The sequence below is a fragment of the Bos indicus genome, chromosome 11 (assembly GCF_029378745.1).
Source record: "Bos indicus isolate NIAB-ARS_2022 breed Sahiwal x Tharparkar chromosome 11, NIAB-ARS_B.indTharparkar_mat_pri_1.0, whole genome shotgun sequence".
NCBI classification, from domain to species: Eukaryota; Metazoa; Chordata; class Mammalia; order Artiodactyla; family Bovidae; genus Bos; species Bos indicus.
This window is the reverse complement of record NC_091770.1, coordinates 71958569-71984439: the sequence shown is the minus strand read 5'-3', so window position 1 is coordinate 71984439 and position 25871 is coordinate 71958569. Positions and strand designations below refer to the sequence as shown.

General features: G+C 44.2%; 1 protein-coding gene across 1 annotated transcript in view; it reads left to right on the top strand.

Moving 5' to 3' along the window:
- The window catches only part of GCKR (glucokinase regulator), a 72554-nt gene that overhangs the window by 41078 nt on the left and 5605 nt on the right, over positions 1–25871 (top strand). Inside the window, 22 exon segments of the mRNA XM_019969736.2 lie at positions 2370–2525; positions 2837–2877; positions 2880–2974; positions 3151–3219; positions 4042–4116; positions 4500–4530; positions 4533–4563; positions 4872–4938; positions 5126–5177; positions 5665–5666; positions 6657–6697; positions 6699–6749; positions 8998–9103; positions 10414–10571; positions 11211–11313; positions 11553–11647; positions 11974–12052; positions 12443–12539; positions 12737–12795; positions 12797–12841; positions 12938–13021; positions 23771–23926. Of these exon segments, the coding sequence (XP_019825295.2) occupies positions 2464–2525; positions 2837–2877; positions 2880–2974; positions 3151–3219; positions 4042–4116; positions 4500–4530; positions 4533–4563; positions 4872–4938; positions 5126–5177; positions 5665–5666; positions 6657–6697; positions 6699–6749; positions 8998–9103; positions 10414–10571; positions 11211–11313; positions 11553–11647; positions 11974–12052; positions 12443–12539; positions 12737–12795; positions 12797–12841; positions 12938–13021; positions 23771–23926 (1599 nt within the window). The 5' untranslated portion in view covers positions 2370–2463.

Sequence of the window (25871 nt, the reverse complement as noted above, 5' to 3'; positions counted from 1 at the left end):
AATCACTGCAGATGGTGACTGCAGCCATGAAATTAAAAGATGCTTACTCCCTGGAAGGAAAGTTATGACCAACCTAGATAGCATATTCAAAAGCAGAGACATTACTTTGCCAACAAAGGTCCATGTAGTCAAGGCTATGGTTTTTCCAGTGGTCGTGTATGGATGTGAGAATTGGACTGTGAAGAAAGCTGAGCGCTGAAGAATTGATGCTTCTGAACTGTGGTGTTGGAGAAGACTCTTGAGAGTCCCTTGGACTGCAACGAGATCCAACTAGTCCATTCTAAAGGAGATCAGCCCTGGGATTTCTTTGGAAGGAATGATGCTAAAGCTGAAACTCCAGTACTTTGGCTACCTCATATGAAGAGTTGACTCATTGGAAAAGACCCTGATGCTGGGAGGGATTGGGGGCAGGAGGAGAAGGGGATGACAGAGGATGAGATGGCTGGATGGTGTCACCGACTCAATGGACATGAGTTTGGGTAAACTCCGGGAGTTGGTGATGGACAGGGAGGCCTGGTGTGCTGTGATTCATGGGGTTGCAAAGAGTCGGACATGACTGAGCAACTGAACTGAACTGAAAAATAAAGTCTGTCACTGTTTCCATTGTTTCCCCATCTATTTGCCATGAAGTGGTGGGACCAGATGTCATGATCTTAGTTTTCTGAATGTTGAGTTTTAAGCTAACTTTTTCACTCTCCTCTTTCACTTTCATCAAGAGGCTCTTTAATTCTTTGTTTTCTGCCATGAGGGTGGTGTTGTCTGCATATCTGAGGTTATTGATATTTCTCCCAGCAATCTTGATTCCAGCTTGTGCTTCATCCAGCCCAGCGTTTCTCGTGATGTACTCTGCATAGAAGTTAAATAAGCAGGGTGACAATATACAACCTTGACATATAATAAAATCATCTTTTTTTAATTGCATTATAGTTGACTTACAATGTATTAGTTTCAGGTGTATAACAAAGTGATTCATATATATATATGTATATGTGCCAGTGTGCTCAGTCACTCAGTCAAGTCGTGTCCAACTCTTTGTGACCCCATGGACTGTAGCCTGTCAGGCTCCTCTTTCCATGGAATTGTCCCAAGCAAGAATACTGCAGTGGGTTGCCAGGAGAAGGAAATGGCAACCCACTCCAGTACTCTTACCTGGAAAATTCCATGGAGAGAGGAGCCTGACAGGCTACAGTCCATGGGGTCATGAAGAGTTGGACACGACTGAGCAACTTCATTGTATCACATTAATATATATTCCTTTATAGGTTATCACAAGATATTGAATATAGTTCCCTGTGCTATATAGTAGGTCTTTATTGTTTATCTATTTTATTTACAGTAGTGTGTGTCTGTTAATCCCAAACTCCTAATTTATCCCTCCCCTCCTTTACCCTTTGGTAACCATAAGTTTGTTTTCTTTATCTGTGAGTCTTTATCCATTTTGTAAGTTCATTTGTATCATTTTCTTTTTAGATTCCACGTATAAGATTCTATCTTTGTCTGACTTACTTCACTTAGTAAGATAATCTCTAGATGCAAATGGCATTATTTCATTCTTTTCAATATCATCTTCTTAACGTATCAAATGAGATACTGTATGTGAAAAGTGCATTGTTCAGTGTAAATAAATGTTGGCTAAACTTGTATTTAGGGCAGATACTTTGGTTTCTAATTCTCACTGCAGTATTTCTATTTCTGTGGCCCTTTCCCCTGTAATATCCAGTTCAGCGTGTGCACCCCTGGGGCTCTGAAGCTTCTGTTGCCTTCTTTCTGAGAGGAGAGTGAAATGGAGTATGTGGGGCAGGGAGGACTGTGTGATCAGGGAGGACTGTGTGACCTGGTCTTCTGACCTTTGCTGACCCTGAGGACCCTGATCTCTGGCTTCCTGATGCACCTAGTTCCAGAGCACTGATGCCCAGGAATTCTCTCTGCCCTGGGCCTGAGTATTGTCCTTCCAGGCTCCAGGCCCTCCCAGAGAAGAGGCCATTGTCTGAAGGGCAAGAGTAATGAACCTTGGGTCTTCCTCTTCAGGAGCAAAGCAGAGGCTGGGGACTCTGGGTGCCTCTAGAGAGGGACCTGGGGAGTTCCCTGGGGGTGACCAGAGGGCTGGGGGACTAGTGATCAGGAAAGGATGCAGGCAGAGGTGTTCAGAGGAGGGTGTTCAGAGAGGCCAGGGTACTGTGCCTCATTATCACTGTGCCTGATGAGATGGTCGGATGGCATCACTGACTCAATGGACCTGAGTTTGAGCAAGCTCTGGGAGTTGGTGATGGACAAGGAAGCCTGGCATGCTGCAGTCCATGGGGTCACAAAGAGTTGGACTCCACTGAGCAACTGAACTCCACTGAGCAACTGAACTGATTGTGCTTCAGGTAAGGCCCTGCCAACTGGAAGAACAGTCAGTGTGACACAAGGGGTTGTGTGGCTGAAAAGGCACGCAAGACAGTGTGTCCACAGCATCAGACCATGCCGGGCACAAAATGGTTTCAACTTGTGACTGAGACCCCGGAGCCTGGCAAGTGGGAGGTGAGACACTTTCCCCATGTTGGCCTTCTGTGCTGATTCCTAGAATCCTGTCTGTTCTAGGCTTCCCTTCCCCCTGAGTTTCTGCTGTTCCTGCCCTCCTTCCTATCTTCCTCCCTGATTTTCTTTCCTTGATAGGCCCAGAGTACCAACTGCCGGCTAAATGCTGTGTGCGTGCGTGTGTGCGCGCGCGCACACACACGCGCATGTGTGTATGTTTGTCTCAACACTGTGCCTGCAGCCACTCCCACCTCCAGCAGGCGTGAATGAAGCTTTGGCTCCCTGCCCTTACCCTTGTCCCCGCTTCCCTCTCCTCGTCTGGGTATGAGGCAGCCCTGCCAATCACAGCGAAGTCAAATCATTGACCCGGGATCTGGACAAAGCTGATGCTGAGCAAATGCAATGTGATGCTGAGCTCTTCCAGGAGGAGGGGCAAGTCATGCCCACATACCAGGTGACCCAGACCCACCCCCTGGACACTGCAAATAAAGACGCCAGCCCCAACCCCACCTCAGCCTCTGCCCTCTCAGGCCATGGTTCCTTATTTTTGAAACCCTGAGAGCCTCTCCACCCCCCACCCCCAGTCCACTGTCCTTTCTTTGGCTGCTGATGCCTACCTGTTGCCTCCAGCGACTTTACAACGAGTCAACTCTGACCACCATGGAACAAGTGGCTGAAAAAGTTCAGAAAGTGCTGAAGGTACCAGCTTTCCATCTCCTCCCTGCTTAAATCTGTGTTTCCCTCTACATTTCTATTTTCTTGTTTCACTTTTATAGACTTTAGTCCTCCTTTCTTCCAGTCCTCCCTCTTGGATCCTTATTGTCATCTTATCAATCAATAGTAATTATAATAAATATTGTTGCATACTACTTTATGATTGACCATGCACTTTCACATCCATTAGCTTCACAAAAACCTGTAAAATTGGTGTTATTATCTCCATTTTTTTTTTCAGATGGGAAAACGAAGACTTAAGATAATCATAGTGGTCGTGGTTTAGTCTCTAAGTCATGTCCAACTCTTGTAACCTCTTGGACTGTAGCTCACCAGGCTCCTCTGTCCATAGGATTCTGTCCATAGGATTTTCCAAGCAAGAATGCTGGATTGGGTTGCCATTTCCTTCTCCAGGGGAATCTTCCCAACCCAGGGATTGATCCCAGGTTTCCTGCACTACAGGCAGATTCTTTACCAACTGAGCTACCAGGGAAGCCCATAGTAGCTTGCCCAAATACACCCAACTAATACTTGCTGGATAATGCACTTCTATCTACCTACCTACCTATCTAGGACAAAGCTGCTTTCAGTCCTTTTTTGGATTAAGTAAGGGTTTGAATAAGTAGCTAAGCAAGAGTTTTGGGTCAGAATGAAGTTTCTCAAATCCAAGGTTCTTTCTACTGCACGGCACTCTGTGTGTTCTGTTCACTTTTGTGATAACAGGAGAGTTCTCTTACTGACAAAGAAGAAAGCATACTTTCCCCAATGGGCTGGGGCCGGGAGACCTAGGCGTTTTTCTTTTCTCAGGAGCCTGGGGTGGGTGGGGGGCTGGTGGTGCTGAGTGGAGGGGGCACCTCTGGCAGGATGGCATTCCTCATGTCCGTGAGTATTTCAGTCCCCGGTTTTGCTCTCTCTGCCTTCTTGGGGTGACCCTCAGGACCATAAACCTCATCATGGCTCAACTCCCAGGCAGACTCCCTCCAGCTCTGACTCTCTTTCTTCTCTGAAAGCTAGATCTTGCTACAGAGCCCCATTTCTTCCAAGCCCATCTGAGCCCCACCAGTCCATTGCCAGTGTCTCTATGGCCCACACACCCCCAGTCAGTCGTCTCCAAGCAGTGTCTTTAAGTGTCAGATTCCAAGCAGCACTGGCTAAACACTAACCTAAGAGAATCATTATACAGCCTCTCCTTTCCAGGTGTTGCGAACCCAAGATAATTGTTCCTTCCCTGTCTTTACTACTTCATGTTGTCTCCCCCTTGGCAGGTCTCCTTTAACCAGCTGATGAAAGGTCTAGGATAGAAACCTACCTCAATGCAGGAGGCGACAGGTAAGCCAAGTTGGCCTATGACTACTGTGCTTGACCTGAAGAACGTCTTTTAGAAATTGAATTTGAATGCTTTTAGGCAGAGATTGTGTCAGTTTGCTTTCCACTTTGCATTCTTCTGTTGCCTGACTAACCCTCCTAGGTATTTCAAGCTTTTCACCCCTACCGAGTGTTCATCATGGTGCCCAACAAATAGGAGGTGCTCCTCAGTGGTCGTTTCCCCTTCATTTCCTCCTCTCCGGAGCAGCCTTAATAAACCATAGGCTGCTGCTTCCCAAGCAGTGCCACTGACCTTGCATGTGTCCTTTTAGGTCTGTGGTGGCCTCTAGGGAGGGGACAGAATATAGTGCCCTGGACAGGATTGAGGAACTGAAGAAGGTCTGTGTTTTCCACTGACACTCAGCCAGAGACCTCTGTCCATTCCTTCCCATGGGAACATCAAAGCCCCAATATCCAGCCAAAGCCCATCCCCCACCTCTCCCACCCCTCCCCCACCCAAATCCCTGCCCTGACATCCTCACAGTAGGTTTGTATCTGGAATCCTCTTGGTGGCCTCCCCTCCTAGGTGGCTGCTGGGAAGAAGAGGGTGATTGTCACCGGCGCTTCGGTGGGACTCTGTGAGTATGAAGATGGGTTGTGTGGATCAATTTTACAGGAAAGCAGGCATAGGAGTGGAATAGCATGGAAGAGACATTGACAGGATTTATGTAGATTTAGCTCGAAAACAGAAAGGATTTGCATAAAGAAGTTTGATTTTATGATTAATTAGGATCCAGTTGTATGCATGTGGATCAAGGGGAAGGGATCCTATCTTAGAATAACTGTGTACCAATCCCTTCCACAACCAAAACAGAGAAGTCCAGGGGTCAGTCAACTATGTTGGTAGGTCAGTCCAACTGCTGCCTGTTTTTGTAAATAAAGTTTTATTGAAACAGCCATTTATGTTTACATATTGTCCATGGCCACTCTCATGCTTTAAAGACTGAGTTGTGGAACAGAGGTCATAGGGCCCAGAAAGCCTAAAAAATTTGCCTTCTGGCTCTCTGCAGAAAAAGCTGACCCAGGACTAGTCCCTTGCTACTTAAAGTGTGGTCCTTACACCAGCAGCACCAGTATTACCCAGGGTTTGTTAGAAATGCAGAATATCAGGCCTCCCCACCTGGGATTTACTGAGCCTGATTCTGCATTTTAACAAGATTCCCAGGTAGTTTGAGAAGCACTGGGCTAGAGGACCCCAAGTTTCCTCTCAGCTCCACAGCTCTGACTCTGACTCAGGATTCACTCAGCAGAGCCTGGACCCCAGCAAGGGCTGGATGTGAAATGAGGTACGTGAGGAGAGCAGGACACTGACCTCATGAAGCTTTCAGTTCAGTATGTTCAAACTTTCCTCCAGATTTCTCAGGGGAACTTGTTAAAAATGTTAAGTCCAGGGCTTCCCTGGTGGCTCAGTGGTGAAGAATCTGCCTACCAATGCAGGAGACGTGGGTTAGATCCCTGATCAGGGAGGATCCCAGTGCAGCGGAGAGGCTGGGCTTGTGCACCGCAACTGTTGAGCCTGTGCTCTGGAGCCGGGAGCTGCAGCTGCTGAACTCATTTGCTGCAATTACTGAGGCCTGCAAGCCCTGGAACCCGTGCTCCCCAACCGGAGAAGCCACCATGGTAAGGGGCTTGTGCACTACAACTGGGGAGTAGCCCCTGCTTGCTGCAGCTGGAGAAAAGCCCTCACAACAACAAAGACCCAGCAGAGCCAAAAATAAATAAGTAAAATTTTAAAGAAAAAGAAAATTAAAAAAACATAGGTCCAAAGGATTCCCTGGTGGTCCAGTGGTTAAGACTCAGTGCTTCCACTGCTGGGGGCCGCAGTTCAGTCCTTGGTTGGGGAACTAAGATTCTGCAAGCTACATAGTGCAGCCAAAAATAAAAATAATAATACAAAAAAGTAGGTTCATGGGGTTCTCTCCTTCAAATTCAGATCCAGTAGATTTTAACTGGGCCCAGGAAATTGCATTTAAACAAGCATTTGGGGGTATTCTGATGCACATGGGCCCCGGGCAGCGCCAGAGTAACCCCCTCATGGTGCCCTCCTCCCTCTCTAGGCTCCTTTTTTGGCAGGCCAGATGAACTACTGCGTGGATAACCCAGACTTTTTTGCCAGTCCTGGTTGGTTTCAACCCATTAAGCATGGCCAGGTGAGCCTTCTGTAGTGAAAAGTCATGTCCAGAGCCCCGGGGGAGGTTGGGAGGGAACCTGTGAAAATTACAGGACGATCACAAGAGAGGGCAGGGCGAACATAGCCTTGTTCACCAAATCTCAGAATAAAAAAGTAAAAAAAGGGTGTTTCTAGCTTAGAAAGCTTTTGGTTGGTCGGTTGGTTTGTTCTCTCATTTCAGAAAGGACTGAAGGCAGCTTACAAAGGATAGATAAGAAAGCATACATTGAAAGCAGAGTGAAGAGGTAAGAAAAACACAGGTCAGAGGACAGAATGAGCTCAGGAAAATGATCCCACAAAGACCAGTACTTTCATCTGCTGTGGGCCCCAAGCCTCTTTTCAAAGAAGAAGTAGTGAGTGCTGACTAGCCGCCTACTCTCTCTCCTTTACCTATTTTGATTATTTTAGAGCCCTTTCTCCTTCATTCCACAAGCCCCTTGGGTCCCTCTCTGGCTACTCACATCCCCATCCTGTTCCCCTTTCCCGAGATCCCTGTGCCTCCAAATGACCTCCCTCTTATTCTCTGTCTAAACGGCCACTTTGAGCTCAAGAAGGTCAGCATATTAAACCAATAATGCTTAATTGTAATTCTGTGGATGCACTGCCTTGAGAGTATTAAAAAAACGTAAGAGAGATTTTTGTAGGAGAGGTCTGATGTAGGCTTGAGGTAAGGTCCTGAAATATCTGAATTTTGGAAGCATCCTTGGAGATTCTGATGTACAGCCAGGTTGGGGAAACTCTGCTAAATAAACCATTGGAGTGGGCCTCTTGAAGAAGTGGAGGGTTTCCTGTCACTGGAGGTATTTTAGCAAAGGCTTGTTGATTACTCAACAGTTGCTTTGTGTATCTGGTGGTGGTCTTGGGGAGAGGGACAGCTGAGTTCTTTTGGAGACTTTTTCAACTCTCAGATTCCAGGCATGTGGTGTAATTCACATGAAGGTATAAATGATCTCTTTTAATGGAGGACCTTCCTTTACCAAAAATGTTTCTGCTGCAGTGGATGCTAATTTCAGGCACTGTGACTAAGTGAAATGAAGGATTTCAAACAATGTAGGCGTGGAGATCTTCCAGTTGTTCCTTAAATCAGTGGCTCCCAAACTTGGCTGATCTTCAGAGTCGTCTGGGAAGCTTTTTAAAAATACAGATTTGGAGGCTCCACTCCAGAACTTCTGAGGCAGATTCTCAGAGTGGGCATGGAATCCAGAAATGGGTAATTATTAAAAAAAAAACAAAAACAAAAACAAACCTCCCCAGGTGATTTTGATGATCAGCCACGTCTGGGAATCTCAGTTTTCAACCACACAGTAAACACTCTCCTCTCTCTGCTTAGGTCTCCTCTGTCTGAGGTCTGTAGAAAGTTTCAGAAGTAGTTTGAGGACAAGTTATAGAAAACACTTTACCCAGTAGGTATATAACATATGAAACTTGTTTGACCCAGAAGTAATGCAGATGAAAAAAATATTAAAATAGTTCAAGAAGGGAGGGAACCTTTCTGGAATGCAATGAAAAGAGGAAGTTAGGGAAGCCATAGACAGAAATAACTTTTTGAGTTCTTGCCATGGTGAGTAATTCCCAAATTATCCCCTTTCAAAGCCTGGAGAGCCAACCACAGAAGATCCCCATTCTTTGAGATTCTGTGGTTGCACCTAAGCAGATAACAAACCTGTTGCTCTCCTCATCCACTCTTTGTCTTGTTCCTGATTAACTTATTCAAGGGAGGTTCCCAACTGTTAGGTGCTATACTTCAGACCTTGTAGCTTGGTTCTCTCAGTAGGAACTTCAGCTAGTGAGGGGTTCACTATTTGGAGAGATTTCCAGAATATATTTCCAGGAATGGGAAAAGCTTCTGATGGACCCTAAAACTGAATAGGTGGTGATTATGACATTTGGTTGATGGGCATTCTCTCAGGTACCTGCAGAGGGTGTAGCTAGTGTGGTCATGGCAATGAGACCTGTGGAAGGACCAGGTCATGAGGAAGTTCTGGTCTCAGGCTGGAACTTTACACCGGAGTGTCGGTTTTGTTCTGGGCTTCAGTTGCTGAATGTTTTAACCCTCATCCTTGAGGTTCAGGGACACAGTGCTCCTGTGGGCATCAAAGCACATCTCTCTAGGAAATTGTAGACCTCTGACCCCAATCCCAATGTGGTCTCTGATCTCGATTCCCATCTGAGGTCCTTCCTTTAGGTTCTTACAGACAATCCCCCCTCTGTCTCTCTTTGGGCCCTAAAAATGATCCCACTGAAGACTGGAGTTCAACATTCTGACAAATAGCAGAGCAGATGCAGAAACTGCAAGAGAAACAGGAAGCTTTTGTGCTCAATCCTGCAACTAGGGTGAGATCTGCCACTGCCCCTACCTCTTGCCCCCAACTCAGGATGGTTTGCCATCGAGGGCCTCTGATTTTAGCTTCTGTTACATCTTGTCTGGATTCCTGGCATTGTGTGTCTACTGAAATGTTGTAAATCACATCCTATTTTCTCATTTTGTTTTTCGTCTTAAGATGTGTTATTTCCGTTCTGGCCCTGTCTCTTAAATCAGTAATTGTTAAAGACCTAAATGGTCTAGGGGAAGTTTCTATTTAAAGACATTCTTTTGCATCTGTGTGTGTGAGTGTTGTTTTGCTAAGTTCCTTCAGTCATGTCCAACTCTTGGCAACCCCGTGGTTGTAGCCTGCCAGGTTCCTCTGTGGGTATTCTCCAGACAGAAATACTGGACTGAGTTGCCATTTCCTTCTCCAGTAGATCTTACCATATAGAAAGTATCAAGTAGACTGGTGAACTGCTTTATGTCTCTTTTATATGTTTAAATTTCAAATATGGGATTTTAAAAACAATGGCATGCAGTTTCATTCTTCTGCCTTTCTAAAAGTCTCCAAAATTGACTTGGACTTTCTAAGTCTCCTGTGCTCCTGTTCCTTTTGTCTCTGGATTGTGACTGCATCTCACTAGCATCATCTCCTCTTCTTTTCACCTTACAAAGTACCTTAACCAAATCCCTGATCCTCTCTGCCAGGGATGGGCACGTCTGTGACATTTCCTTGACCTTCCTTCTGCGAGATTGGAAGGCAGGAATTCCATATCACCCACAAGTTCTGGATGTTTCATCTCCCAGGGACTCATCTCTCCTCCTCTCTGCAATTATTTACTTTTAATCTCCTTTTCTCAAACTCTTCTTTTTATCATTCTCTTTGCTGTTATCTCTTTATCTGTTTGGTGTGTCATGTCACATATCATGTTATGGCTGCTTCATCGGTCTGTCCAAAGAACAGGAAATGTGGTGTCTGGATTAGTAAACTGCTATTTAAAAAGGGGAGGATGTAGTGGGGAGAAAGTTCTTGGGAAAAAGAAAAATCCTCTCTGAAAACCCTTATCCCCAAGTAATGGAAGACTCATTATTCTGGCTTTGTCTCCAAAGTCCTGAAAGTACCATAGAAATGACCAGAGTGGGGCTCTTTCTCTCTCCTCTTCTCTCAGTTAAGCTCTCAACCCAGCGTTCCTCCTCACAGCACACTGGGGGCCACTAGTCCTACAAATACCTGTGGAGTGGCCACTAACCAGAGCACATGTCCAAGAGCCACTGTAAGCAGACTGCACACACAGTGGTCACTAACTAATAAACTCCAGGACCCTCTTTCCACTCCCAGATTCTCCTGGGTGCCATCATCACTCCCCAACCTGAGGGCCTCAGTGACTCCTTCTGGATGAAAAGTAGAAGCACCACTAACATCCTTCTGGAAGCCCTGTTGCCAGCAGCCCACAAGACTGTGGACCATTGTAGATGGGGCATTGCAGCATCTCCAAGGTAGGGAGGATCTGGACCAGAGACAGATGAGAGTCGGGCAGCTGGGGGGACAGTGCAGATGGAGGAATGGCATATCCAGACCTGGAGACTGGGCTTAGCACCAAGACTGGGGCCCTGTTGGTCCTTCCCTGAGAAGGGAGCTGGATGGGGACACTGGTGGTCCCATGACACGGTCACGGCACCTGGCTTGTTCCCAATGGACCCTGGGTTTCTCCTGTCCAGACCTGATCCCTGTGCCCACCTGGGACATCCAAAGCTAACGTGGCTTCTGAGAATCTTTGCTTTGGGGATGGTCCAGGCCATGTGGGGTAGAGGTCATATTGCTGTGTGCCTGCTCCCCTCCCCAGGGTCTCTTGCCTGGCTTCCATGTGGTTCACTTACCTCCTCGTCAACTCTCTGATCCCATCCTCCTCTCAGTGCTCTGGATGCTCTCTCCCACTCTCTGCTCTTTAGTCTTCCCACCAAAGCCCTTCCTGCCCTTCTTGAACGCAATCTGGCCCTTATTCCTGCACCTCCATCAGGGACCAGCAGAACTTAGTTTCAAGGGAATTGTGCCTTCCCTTGAATTGCATGGGAGGGACCTGGGTTTTCTGAAGGGTGCACTGGGCCTGCCCTGGGAGATGGTCACCTTTCTCCCAGATGCCTTTTGGAAATCCTGCAGACATTTAAGTGGGCTTCTCAGGTGACCTATGGTCAAAGCCCCAAGATCACCACCCTGATGAAACAGGCCAGCAGCAGGTATGTAGATATATATTTGGAGGGGGGAAGTGGCTTGGGCAGAGAATGTTCTGAAAGCAGCGGAGACTCTATGGGATATGTTAATATGAGAAGTTCTAGGGATGGGGACCTGTGTGTTAGAGGGTCAGGATAGGCTTTTGGCTCATTTATTCCTATGCTCTTCCATTTGTATTTTTCTCTGATCTCTGAACTTTTTTCACTGTGATCGCTCCTCTCACGTCCTGACCTCTGACCCATACTCAGCCTGGTGAGAAAGGCCAAGTGTACCTGGTTGGCTGGCAGACCCTGGGCATCATTGCCATCATGGATGGAGTAGAGTGCATGCATACCTTTGGTGCCGATGGGACTCCTGTCCAGACTTTCCTCCTGATTCTTCCTGATCCAAACCAATCGGTCTGCTATCCAAATTCTTTCCTACTCCAACCCATGGCGGGGCGCCTTATTCAGTGTTCATCCTGCTCTATCTAGATAGGCATTCAGTCAAATGCTCCTTCTTTTGAACCTTCACTCAGTCCTTGATCCCTTGCTTAGCTATGGCCTCCCATGTGTGTTACTCCACACCCTGCAGCCCGCTTGCCACTTTCCTCCCAGTCCCACTGACACCTTCCAAGCCTGGAACCTTCCTCTCCTATGAAGCCTCTCACTCCTCTCTCCCTGATTTCCTAGATTTCCGAGATGTCCATGGCTCTCTCATTGCTGATCGCAGTGGCATGTTTAACCTGGCGGCTGAGCTTATCAACCAGGTGGAAAGATGATGGGATGTGGGGAAGTTGGGAAGATAACTAGTGTGCAGAGGGTGGGAAAAAGAGGAAGGTGGAAACAGATAGGGGAATATTATGGGATTCCTTTCTAGAGAAGGGGAAATGGGTTAAAGGTCATGAGGCTTTGGGGCAGCATGGAGACAGTGTGGGAAGCTCTGAATTCACCCCCGTAACCTGGCTCTAATCCAGAGCTCTTCCATCAGCTGCGTCATCTTGAGCAAAACACTTTTTACTTCTTTGAGTCTTGGTTTTTTATTGTACATCTGTAGATAAAAGCTCTGGACTCAATGTCCTCTAAGGGCCTCTTTGGTCTCCAAGTCTGTGTGCCAGAGTTTTTCATGGGAGGGATTCTCTCCTCTTTTTCTGCCCCAGGGTCCCCATTTCTCCTTCTCCCAGGAAGACTTCCTGACTTCCATCCTGCCGTCCCTCACAGAAACTGACACTGTGCTCTTCATTTTCACCCTGGATGGTGAGAGGGAAGATAGGAATGGTGGGGTGAGTGGCTGGAGGCAGCAGAATGACTCAGAGGAACTATCACTTTTCCAGGTCTTAGGCTGTCTGCCCAGAGGTGGGGGCAGCAGTATGTATCCTGACTGGGCCCCAGGGCAGGAGGAAGAGCTGCCAGAGAGCTGCCCTTCCACTCTGATGGCCTCTCCCTCTCCTTAGACAGCCTCACGGAGGTGCAGACACTGGTGGAGCAGCTGTAGGAGAAGACCTCCAACACCCAACATCCAGGCCTTGGCACACAGCACCATGGGGCAGTCCCTGCCAGTGAAGGGCCAGACTTGAGGAGGGGACCCCAGGGAACGGTGACAGCCAGGTCTTCCTGGAGATGCTGCTCCTGCTCCTCTCTCTCTCTCTCTCCAGATCCCTCTGAAGAAGCCCTTCCCCTCCATCATCAGCATCACATGGCCACTGCTTTTCTTCAAATATGAAGGGAACTTCATCCAGGTATGAGGGATGAGGAGGTAACGTCTACAGTGGGGCACAGAAAAGGAGGGATCCCAGGAATTAGAAAACCCAGGGCTGAGACTTCCCTGGTGGCCCAGTGGCTAAGACTCTGCTCTTCTACTGCAGAGCACAGGTTCAATCCCTGGCTGAGGAATCAAGATCCCACATGCCGTGTAGGTGGTGCCAGTGGTAAAGAACCCGCCTGCCGATACAGGAGACGCAATATATGTGGGTTTGACCTCTGGGTTAGGCAGATCCTCTGGGGAATCGACACGGAACTCTACTCCAGTATGCTTGCCTGGAGAATCCCATGGACAGGAAAGCCTAGTGAGCTACAGTCCATGGGGTTGCAAAGAGTCAGACATGACTGAGCCATTAACACTTAACTTATGCTGTGTGGAATGGCCAAACAACAACAACAACAACAAGGAAAACCCAGGGCTGGAGGGTAGAAAGGGTTATATGACCTCCACAAAGCCAGCTGGGCAAGTTCTTGTGTTCAGTTCAGTTCAGGTCAGTCACTCAGTCGTGTCCGACTCTTTGAGACCCCATGAATTGCAGCACGCCAGGCCTCCCTGTCCATCACCAACTCCCGGAGTTCATTCAGACTCACGTCCATCAAGTCAGTGATGCCATCCAGCCATCTCATCCTCTGCCATCCCCTTCTCCTGCCCCCAATCCCTCCCAGCATCAGAGTCTTTTCCAATGAGTCAACTCTTCACATGAGGTGGCCAAAGTACTGGAGTTTCAGCTTTAGCATCATTCCTTCCAAAGAAATCCCAGGGCTGATCTCCTTCAGAATGGACTGGTTGGATCTCCTCACAGTCCAAAGGACTCTCAAGAGTCTTCTCCAACATCACAGTTCAAAAGCATCAATTCTTTGGCGCTCAGCCTTCTTCACAGTCCAACTCTCACATCCATTCACGACTACTGGAAAAACCATAGCCTTGACTAGATGGACCTTTGTTGGCAAAGTAATGTCTCTGCTTTTGAATTGCTATCTAGGTTGGTCATAACTTTCCTTCCAAGGAGTAAGCGTCTTTTAATTTCATGGCTGCAGTCACCATCTGCAGTGATTTTGGAGCCCAGAAAAATAAAGTCAGCCACTGTTTCCACTGTTTCCCCATCTATTTGCCATGAAGTGATGGGACCAGATGCCATGATGTTAGATTTCTGAATGTTGAGCTTGAGGCCAACTTTTTCACTCTCCACTTTCACTTTCATCAAGAGGCTTTTTAGCTCCTCTTCACTTTCTGCCATAAGGGTGGTGTCATCTGCATATCTGAGGTTATTGATATTTCTCCCAGCAATCTTGATTCCAGCTTGTGCTTCTTCCAGCCCAGCGTTTCTCATGATGTACTCTGCATAGAAGTTAAATAAAATAAGCAGGGTGACAATATACAGCCTTGACGTGCTCCTTTTCCTATTTGGAACCAGTCTGTTGTTCCATGTCCAGTTCTAACTGTTGCTTCCTGACCTGCATATAGGTTTCTCAAGAGGTAGGTCAGGTGGTCTGGTATTCCCATCTCTTTCAGAATTTTCCACACTTTATTGTGATCCACACAGTCAAAGGCTTTGGCATAGTCAATAAAGCAGAAGTAGATGTTTTTCTGATGATCCAGCGGATGTTGGCAATTTGATCTCTGGTTCCTCTGCCTTTTCTAAAACCAGCTTGAACATCTGGAATTTCACAGTTCACGTATTGCTGAAGCCTGGCTTGGAGAATTTTGAGCATTACTTTACTAGTGTGTGAGATGAGTGCAATTGTGCAGTAGTTTGAGCATTCTTTGGCATTGCCTTTCTTTGGGATTGGAATGAAAACTGACCTTTTCCAGTCCTGTGGCCACTGCTAAGTTTTCCAAATTTGCTGACATATTGAGTGCAGCACTTTCACAGCATCATCTTTCAGGATTTGAAATAGCTCAACTGGAATTCCATCACCTCCACTAGCTTTGTTCCTAGTGATGCTTTCTAAGGCCCACTTGACTTCACATTCCAGGATGTCTGGCTCTAGGTGAGTGATCACACCATCATGATTATCTTGGTCATGAAGATCTTTTTTGTATAGTTCTTCTGTGTATTCCTGCCATCTTGTGTTCTTGTGTTACCAGGTCACTAAGCAGAGTTCTCAAGTCAATGGGCTGCTCCATTCAGTTCTCTTGAGAAAAATGCAAAATATAGGATGGGCCACCAATCAGCTGACAGATATTCTTCTGTCCTTTTTCACAGGTTAATTATCAATACTAGAGTCATCTACACTATGCAGAAGCCTTTGAGGCATATTTTTTTTGCAAGTTTTCCTATGAGTTCACTGCAGATAACAGTACACTGATACAGTCCCTGCTCACTAAGGAAATTATGATCAGTACAAGCGCTGGTAGTAACTGTAGCAATAATAATCACTTTGGGTGCACTTTGCAGTTTAGGGTTTGGAGTGAGCACCAGGATGTCTGGATGCCACTTCAGCTCTGCTTTGTGGCCCAAAAGAAAAAGCAGTTTTACGTATCTCTGGTCCTCAGTTTTCACACACAACATCCCTTATCCTCCAGGAGGCAGAACCAGGCCCCTGAAAAGTGGGGCTGGACAGATGTGGCCTCATCCATTATTCAAACCACCTTCTCCAGGAAGCTTCCCAACTTGACCAGACAACAGCTGGTGTGCTCCTTACCTGCCTTCAGAACTCAAAGGAAGTCCCTCTCCCCCTGAGCAGGGAATCCACACTCCTTTCAAAGTATATCTTTGTCTTTCCTTCTAAATGGTGTTCATTCATCATATCCCTATTTCTCTTGGCATGCTTTCCACATTCACTATTGCTTTTGAGCTCTCACATCTCTCAGAAGTCTTTTCCAATTACACCCACCTTGTCTAGACCCCTTCCTTTTATGCTATATACTTCTTCACACTTATAGGTTCCATTTCATAGTCATAATACCTCATACACAGAGGCCTTTGCACTTTACAAAATATTTTATGTATGTTTTCTCAATCCTCTTAACAACCTCCTAGGGATTGTGTGTTCAATGTCCCCATTTCCCAAATGAGAAAGTTGAAATGAAGACATTAAGGGATTGTAATCATGACTACACAACTAAGACAGAAATCAGGCTTTTTAAAAATTAATTATTATTGCTTTTTGCTGCACTGGGTCTTCACTGCTGCAGGCGGGCTTTCTCTAGTTGTGGCGAGTGGGGCCTACTCTTCATTGCCATATACAGCTTTCTCGTTGCTGTGGCTTCTCTTGTGTAGCATAGGATCTGGGCTTGTAGGCCTCAGTAGCTGCAGCGTGTGAGCTCTAGAGTGCAGGCTCAGTAGTTGTGCCGTGAGGGCCTAGAAGCTCCACAGCCTGTGGAATCTTCCTGGACCCGGGATCGAACCCAAGTCCCCTACATTGGCAGGTGGATTCTTATCCACTGCACCATCAGGGAAGTCCAGGAGTCAGGATTTGAACCCAGTTTGAACCCAGGTTTTGTGACTCTAAATCCATGGTTTATTTCACCATATGGTATAAATTTCAACCATGTCCATGAGTTGTGTGAGACTCTTTTATTCATTCATTCAGCAAATAGTTTTAGAGTACCTGTCACATACCAGGTACTATCCCAGGGGTGGGGGATATAGTAGGGAATGATAATCTGTGGTATTTTAAAGCACTGTATTTTTAAAGAAAATTGTAACTATGATAGCAATATATTTTTTTATTGTCAAAACTTTCAGAAATACAGAAATCAAAGAGGAAAGAAACCATCCATAATTCATCTTCTTCCAGGAAAACCCCTCAGACAAATTTTAGAGAATATCTCTCTATTTTTTAGTGCATATGTAAAATATTTATATAAAAATAGTATACTCGGCATGCTGTTTTTAACTTGCTTCTCTTTATTTAAAATTATAAACACCTTTCTGTACTAATGTTATTTACCTCATAATTTTATTTACTTACTTATGACTGTGCTGGGTCTTGGTTCCTTTGCATGAGTTTTCTCTAGTTGCGGCGAGTGGGGCCACTCTTCGTTGTGGTGCACGAGCTTCTCACTGTGGTGGCCTCTCCTTTTGCGGAACACAGATTATAGAGCCAGGCTCAGTAGTTGTGGCCCATGGGCCCAGTTGCATCCATGGCATGTTGAATCTTCCTGGACCAGGGGTTGAACCTGTGTCCCCTGCCTTGGCAGGAGGATTCTTATCTACTGCACCACCAGGGAAGTCCCTACCTCATCATTTAAAATTTTCTTTCTTTACTTATTTAGTTATTTATGGCTGTGCTGGGTCTTCTTTGCTGTGTGCAGGCTGCTCATTGAGGTGGCTTCTCTTACTGCAGAGCACCAGCTCTAGGGCACTCAGGCTTCAGTCGCTGTGGCACATGGGCTCGGTAGTTTCAGCTCTGGGCTCTAGAGCACAGGTTCAGTAGTTATGGCCCACGGGCTTAGTTGCTCTGAGGGACATGGAATCCTGACCAGGGATCAAACCCATGTTTCCTGCATTTGCAGGTGGATTCTTTACCACTGAGCCACCAGGGAAGCTCTCTGCTTCATCATTTTTAATGTCAGTATAGTATTCCTTGGAATGGATGGACCATCATTTTTTACTCTAACCACAGTCATTAGATGTTATAGTTTCAACATTATGGCTTTTATTAAAGTGCTGCACAGAATATCCTTATACACATATTTGACACTCTCATTAGTATAAACCTCCAATAGTGGAATCACTGGGTTAAAGTATGTCTAAAATTTTAAAGGTTTTTTGATGCATATTCGTACCTCCGAAAAGGTTTATGAACAGAGGGTAAAATTGGTTGTTCCCCCACACCCTTAAAATACTGGGTAGCATTGTTCTTTTGAATCTTCGCTAATCAGCAAAGGGAAAAACAAAAGGCATTGAAGTGTGAATTTATATTCCATTACTATGGAGATTGGCTGCTTAAAGATATTTGTTGGCCTTTGAATATATATATATATATATATATATATATATATATATTTTTTTTTTACTGCACTCTGCAGCGTGTGGGATTTTAGTTTCCAGACCTGGGATTAAACCCATGCCCCCCTGCATTAGAAGCAATTACTATTGCTTCCTGAATATATTTATCTTTTTCTATTGCTTCTTCATATCTTTTGGGCATATTCACCCATTCTTTTTTAGGGTATTTTTTTCTTACTAATTTATAAGAGGGAGTATATATAGCAAGGATGGTAGCCCTTTTTTCCCGTTCTATATTTTCCCCTGGTTTATTATCTTTAATTTCTACGTTTCTGATGTCGAGACACTTTATTTACACCTTTTTACATGGTCAGATCTATGAGTTTTTGTGTATGTGTTTGTGTGGTTTTTGTCTTTTGCTTGATTCTGGTTTTTTATCTTTTAAATGTACTGACATTGTTTAAAATAAGGAGGCTTCTTTTAAAGCTTATAAATCTTTAGTTGTAGAAATATTTTTGATGTAAAATCTGCCCACACTTTTATTTTGAAAACTTTTAAATCTGCAGAAAAATTGCAAGAATAGTACAATGAACACCCATATGCTTTTCGCTAGATTACCAGTCATTAACATTTTGCCACATCTGCTTCATCTCTTTTTTCCCCTGAATCATTTGAAATGTAATTGGAGATATGATACTTGACACAAATTACTGTGTTCCCTAAGAACAAAGGGCATTTGTCTCCATAATTACCACATAATTATTGCTCGAGAAAATGACAATTAATACAACATGATTATCTTATACAGACTATATTCAGATGCCCCCAATTATTCTTGTATTGTTTTTATCTTCCGGATCCAGGATCTGATCAAGAATAATGCGCTGCATTGCATTTCATTATGTTTCTTTAGTTTCCTTTAATCTGGCTGAGTCCCTCAGTCATTTTTTATGTTTTTCATCAAAACAGTAATGTTTTAGAAGTCTAGACCAATTGTTTCCCAGTATGTGCCTCACTTTGGATTTGCCTGATTGTTTTCTCATTATATTCACCTTAAATTTGGGGGCAGGATCCTGCATAGATGTGGCTGCTCCTTTATCATTGTATCACATGGGGAGGTTCCTGATGTCAGTTTGTCCCTTTGTTTGGTGGTGCTATGTTTGATCATTTGGTCAAGGTGGTGTCTGTTAGGCTTCTTTTTATCTTATTCCTCAGCATCTTTCACCCATGATTTTAGCATCCGCTAATGATTCTTGGTTGAATCAATTATTACTGTGAAAGTTTTCAAATGGTGATTTTTCTGTTTCTACCCTTCTGTCTACATTTATTAGCTGGCATTCTTCTGTGAAGAAAATCTCTCTTCTCTCCCCATCTTATCTACATTTGTTTAGTACTGATATGAACTCATGAATTTTTGTTGCTCAGTGTGTTTTAATCTATTCCTGTTATTACTCATTTTAATGCTCAAAATGCGAGCTCATTCAAGCTGGCCCTTGTGTTCTTGTGACATATCTATCCACATTAGCATTTAAACACTCTACTGTGCTGCTTTTTGCAAAAAAAATTTTTTTCCTGTTCTCTTATGCAACATCATACACTCTTTTATGCCTTGCATTTTTGCTTAACAAGATATACTGAAAATCTCTCCAGTTTATAAATCTCTTCTTCATTATTTACATTTGTGTGTGTGTGTGTGTGTTTATGTACCCAGGGGAGAATAGTATGACTTACAGTTGACTGTCTGTATCCATGGTTTCTCCCTATCTACATGTTGTTGTTAGTCACTCAGTCATGTCCGACTCTTTTGTGATCTTATGTACTATAGCCTGCCAGGCTCCTCTGTCCATAGGATTTGCCAAGCAAGAATACTGGAGTGGGTTGCCATTTCCTTCTCCAGGGGATCTTCCCAACCCAGGGATCAAATCCACATCTCCTGCATTAGCAGGCGGATTCTTTATCAATGGGCCACCAGGAAAGCCCCTCTCCACATGTAGAAGCACAAAATGTAGGGGCACAAAAATGTTGGCCCAAGTTCACCTTATACTTCTCCTGGTTCTGGCCATGAGATCAATCATTTTCCAAGGAACCCTGATTGTCAGTAGAAATTGATATTTAGAGAGCTAGGTACTTGGTATGCTCACTGCTCCTGGCTTGTTTTGCCTCCAAGCCCTTTCAGTAGAAAGAAAAGGAAATATATAAAGACATATGTTTTCAAAGACACATATATATACATGTACTCTGCTCCAACATCATCAGTATACTTATGCACCTGTTCAGTCCTGCAGTGAATACCAGTTTCGGAACTGCTACCCTCGTACCACTGTCACCAACAAACTTACCAAGAAGTGGTCAAGATTTTTGCAGTTCTTTTTGTCCTTTGGTCACATCCCACTCAAGGTAGATAAAATGTTCAAAAGTCACTTGTATTAATTTTTTTTCTTTGTGGTTATGTTATTAATGTGAGATACAGTTAGGTTCATTTGTTTTTGTTTTCAATTCCAGATTTTTTTTCAGTGTTTGATCTAATTTTATCTTTTGAACGTGTAAAATGTGAAAGTAAAAGTCACTCAGTTGTGTCTGACTCTTTGCAACCACATGGACTATACAGTCCATGGAATTCTCCAGGCCAGAATACTGGAGTGGATAGCCTTTCCCTTTTCCAGGGTATCTTCCCAACCCAGGGATTGAACCCAGGTCTCCTGCATTGCAGGCAGATTCTTTACCAGCTGAGCCACAAGGGAAATATAACATGATTTAAAAGTCAGAACTTAAGAAGTTGTCTTCTTCTCTATTCCTTCCCTCCCATTCCTACTCATTCCTGCAAGTAACAATTTCATTTGTGACTGACTTCTCCTCCTGTGTCTTTTTTTACCAAAAAAGTGTGCGTGTGCGTGTATGCTTTGCACTTCTTTCTTATACAGGAAGCAGCTTACTATATATACTCTTTTGTGCTTTTGTGAGGCACACTGAAAATAACTGCACTTTGGTTTATAGAACTCTGTTTTGAAAAGCATCTCTATTTTTATTTTTTTAAAGAAAGTGGTTTATTTATAAATTTATTTTTTAACTATTTTGGCCATGCTGTACGGCTTGTGGGATGTTAGTTCTCAGACCAGAGATTGAACCCAGGCCCTTAGCAGTGAAAAGCATGGAGTCCTAACCACTGGACTCCCAGGGAAGCTCCTGTAGAACTCCTCCTCATTGTTTCTCACGTTCAGGTGTGCTCTACATGTGCAAGGTCATTTGGGTAGTCTCTTCTGCAGGGCATTTGACTGTGTGTTTATGTATATACATGCTGCTGCTGCTAGGTCACTTTAGTCCTGTCTGACTCTTTGCTACCCTATGGACTGTAGCCCGTCAGGCTCCTCTGTCCATCGGATTCTCCAGGCAAGAATACTGGAGTGGGTTGTTATGCTCCCCCCTCCAGGGGATTTCCCTACGCAGGGAGTCTCTTTTGTCTCCTGCATTGGCAGGCAGGTTCTTTACCACTAGTGCTACTTGGGAAGCCCTGTAAAATATATGAAATACACTCATTTTCTAATGATATGGTGGTCTTGATGATCCCTTGATTGTGAATTCTTTTTTTTTTTTTTTGATTGTGAATTCTTTATAAATTTGAGATATTAGTCCTTTACTTCGGATAAACAGGTAACAATAGAACAAGGCAGTGGTTAGGGGCACTGATCCTCTGCACAGTGGAACATGGTGTAACTTATAGTTGACTCTGTGTACCCATGATTTCTCCTTCTCCACATTCCTGGGACAGGAGCATTGTAGTACTGTGTACTTACCATTGACACAATCCATGTATAAGTGGGCCCTTGCAGTTCAAACCCATGTTGTTCAAGGGGCTCTATATATTATATTTTCTATGAGTTTTAACAATACAAAAGTCTTTGCTTTAATATTTCTGGGGTAAAACTTAGCAGTCTATCTTTTATTGAATCTGTATCTTGAGAAACAGAAAGCACCCCTCACCCTACCCCCACCCCCAGACTGGAAAGGAACTCCATCTGTGTTTTCTTTTAGTACATGTTTTCTTCTAGTAAAAATGGTCTTTCTCTTGCTCTCTTTTATTAACACCATTTTTTAAATGGAAGTCTGTTTATTTTACAATGTTCTGTTAGTTTTGGGTGTACAACAAAGTGATTAAATTATATAGTATATATGATTCCTTTTCAGATTCTTCACCATTATAGGTCATTATAAGATATAAGATACAGTAGGTCCCTGTTGCTTATCTGCTTTATATATAGACATGCCTAAATGCTAGTCCCAAACTATCATTAGGAGCTTATTCTTGTGTATAGGGTGAGGTATGGACTCAATTTTATATTTTTCTGAAGACTATACAATTTTCCCAGTATATATTTTTAAATTTCATCTTTTCATAAGTGATATGAGATGCGATCTGTATCAAACACTCAGTTCCCAGGTGCAATGGTTTATTTCTGGAAATTTGTGTCTGTCTATTGATGTGCTAATATCATACTGTTTAAATATAGATACTTTATGGTATATTTAATGTCTGATAAGGGCTAGTCCTTGCTTCAATACTCTTCTGTATAACTACTGCCCTTTTTCCACATGAATTTATTTTTTATAAGGTTTATTTATTTTTATTACTTTGGCTGTGGTGGGTCTTTGTTGCTATATGCAGGCTTTCCCTAGTTGCGGCAAGCTGGGGCTACTCTTTGTTGCAGTGCAGGGCTTTTCATTTTGGTGGTTTCTCGTTGCAGAGCATGGGCTCTAGAGCACAGGCTTAGTAGTTGTGGCACATGGACTTAGCTGATCCGAAGTTTGTGGGATCTTCCTGGACCAGGGATTGAACTAGTGTCCTTTGCATTGCAAGGCAGATTCTTAACCACTGGACCTACAGGGAAGCCCTCCACATGAACTTTAAAATGAACCTGTCTAGGTTCAAATATGTAAAACTTAGATATTTTTATGTTTGTTTGTGTGTGCTCAGTCCTGTCAGACTTTTTGTGACCCCATGGACTGTAGCCCACTATGCTCCTCTGTCCATGGAATTTCCCAGGCAAGAATACTAGAGTGGCTTGCCATTTCCTATTCCAAACGGTTAGTGATATAACTCATATTTGATTGATATCTCCCCAGCTGCATAGTCTGACATGTAGCCAATAGCATCAGTACTGCATACTGGCCAGCTTTATTCTGATTGGTCAGATTTCTATTCTTAAACTCAAGAGTGTTTGTTGATCACTTGTCAAGTATTTTCAATATAGGCCTTGCCAGGGGTTTGTGTGACCAGCTATTTATAGGGCTGCAGAACAAGGAGGTGGTAGTAGTAGTATCCTGTTTCCTCAGCCTGGTTAGATCCAAGTACTTAATACCCTCAGTTCCTTTACTGGATGCCTGGTACCCTCAAAGATGTTACAAATGCAAGATATGAGGGCCAGGAACAGGTGATAATTAATACAGTCCCATGTATTTGTACAACTTTTCAATTTCATTGTGATTTCATATCCAAAAAATGATTGTGGCTTATCACTAAATCAGAAGACCTGGATTTAGGTCCTGATTCTATGTTTCACTATTGTTATTTTACTTCTGACTTCTAGTTTCCATATATGTAGAAGTGGTACAGAAAAAAATCTATTTCATAGGATTGTTTTAAGAATTGAATTAATTTTTTAATAAACATCACAGTAACCATGGTATTGATCAGTAACCATGTATCAGCCATTACCAAAGCAAATTTTGTCTGCACTTTTGATCCCTGGATTCCTATCTTATAATAAGGCCCTGTTTATTCTGCTGCTTACTGATCCCTCATTTTCGATATCCCCATATATCTGCCATATTTAGAAGTTCCAGCATGAGCTAAGCACCAAGTGGGTGCTGAATACAATGAGTATAGGGGCCCATGTGCTTCTTGGGCAGATTCTCCAAAACCACATATTGGACCTCCTCATTCATAACTCTAAGCTCTTCTGGTGAGCCCTGGCCATCTGCAGGTAGGATGTGATGGGGTGGGGCTGGGTGGGGCCTGGCCCCAATGCCTAGGCTGCCATAAGAAGCATATTTCAGAGGAATGGAGATGTGTAGATGTGAGGGCTGACTTTTATTCTGTGCCTCTCCTCCTCCTCCTATCAAGTCTGTCCTCCTCTCTAAGAAGTCTGTGTGCACACATAGATGTGTGTTTGTGAAATTATAACTATTAGGCAAGAGTCCCAAGGTAGCTAGATCCAGATACGCAAAATGATGTGCTCTAGAACTTTCAGCATTTTCATACTGTTCATGGGGTTCTCAAGGCAAGAATATGAAGTGGTTTGCCATTCCCTTCTCCAGTGGACCACATTCTGTCAGACCTCTCCACCATGACCTGCCCATCTTGGGTGGCCCCACAGGGGATGGCTTAGTTTCATTGAGTTAGACCAGGCTGTGGTCCATGTGATTAGATGGAATTCCAGTTGAGCTATTTCAAATCCTGAAAGATGATGCTGTGAAAGTGCTGCACTCAATATGTCAGCAAATTTGGAAAGCTCAGCAGTGCCCACAGGACTGGAAAAGGTCAGTTTTCATTCCAATCCCAAAGAAAGGCAATGCCAAAGAATGCTCAAACTACCACACAATTGCACTCATCTCACACACTAGTAAAGTAATGCTCAAAATTCTCCAAGCCAGGCTTCAGCAATACGTGAACCATGAACTTCCAGATGTTCAAGCTGGTTTTAGAAAAGGCAGAGGAACCAGAGATCAAACTGCCAACATCTGCTGAATCATCAAAAAAGCAAAAGAGTTCCAGAAAAACATCTATTTCTGCTTTATTGACTATGCTAAAGCCTTTGACTGTGTGGACACAATAAACTGTGGAAAATTCTTCAAGAGATGGGAATACCAGACCACCTGACCTGCCTCTTGAGAAACCTGTATACAAGTCAGGAAGCAACAGTTAGAACTGGACATGGAACAACAGACTGGTTCCAATAGGAAAAGGAGTACATCCAGCCTATATATTGTCACCCTCCTTATTTAACTTATATGCAGAGTACATCATGAGAAATGCTGGGCTGGATGAAACATAAGCTAGAATCAAGATTGCCAGGAAAAATATTAATAACCTCAGATATGCAGATGATACCACCCTTATGGCAGAAAGTAAAGAAGAACTAAAAAGCCTCTTGATGAAAGTGAAAGAGGAGAGTGAAAAAGTTGGCTTAAAGCTCAACATTCAGAAAACGAAGATCATGGCATCTGGTCCCATCACTTCATGGCAAATAGATGGGGAAACAGTGGAAACAGTGTCAGACTTTATTTTTGGGGGCTCCAAAACCACTGCAGATGGTGATTGCAGCCATGAAATTAAAAGATGCTTACTCCTTGGAAGAAAAGTTATGACCAACCTAGATAGCATATTCAAAAGCAGAGACATTATTTTGCCAACAAAGGTCCATCTAGTCAAGGCTATGGTTTTTCCAGTGGTCATGCATGGATGCGAGAGATGGACTGTGAAGAAAGCTGAGTGCCGAAGAATTGATGCTTTTGAACTGTGGTGTTGGAAAAGACTCTTGAGAGTCCCTTGGACTGCAAGGAGATCCAACCAGTCCATTCTAAAGGAGATCAGTCCTGGGATTTCTTTGAAAGGACTGATGCTAAAGCTGAAACTCCAGTACTTTGACCACCTCATGCGAAGAGTTGACTCATTGGAAAAGACCCTGATGCTGAGAGGGATTGGGGGCAGGAGGAGAAGGGGACGACAAAGGATGAGATGGCTGGATGGCATCACCGACTCGATGGACGTGAGTTTGAGTGAACTCTGGGAGTTGGTGATGGACAGGGAGGCCTGGTGTGCTGCGATTCATGGGGTCGCAAAGAGTCGGACACAGCTGAGCAACTGAACTGAACTGAGAACTTTCAGCCCTTAGCTCTGCTTTCCTCTGGGTCACTCTAATTCTCAGGCAGGTGT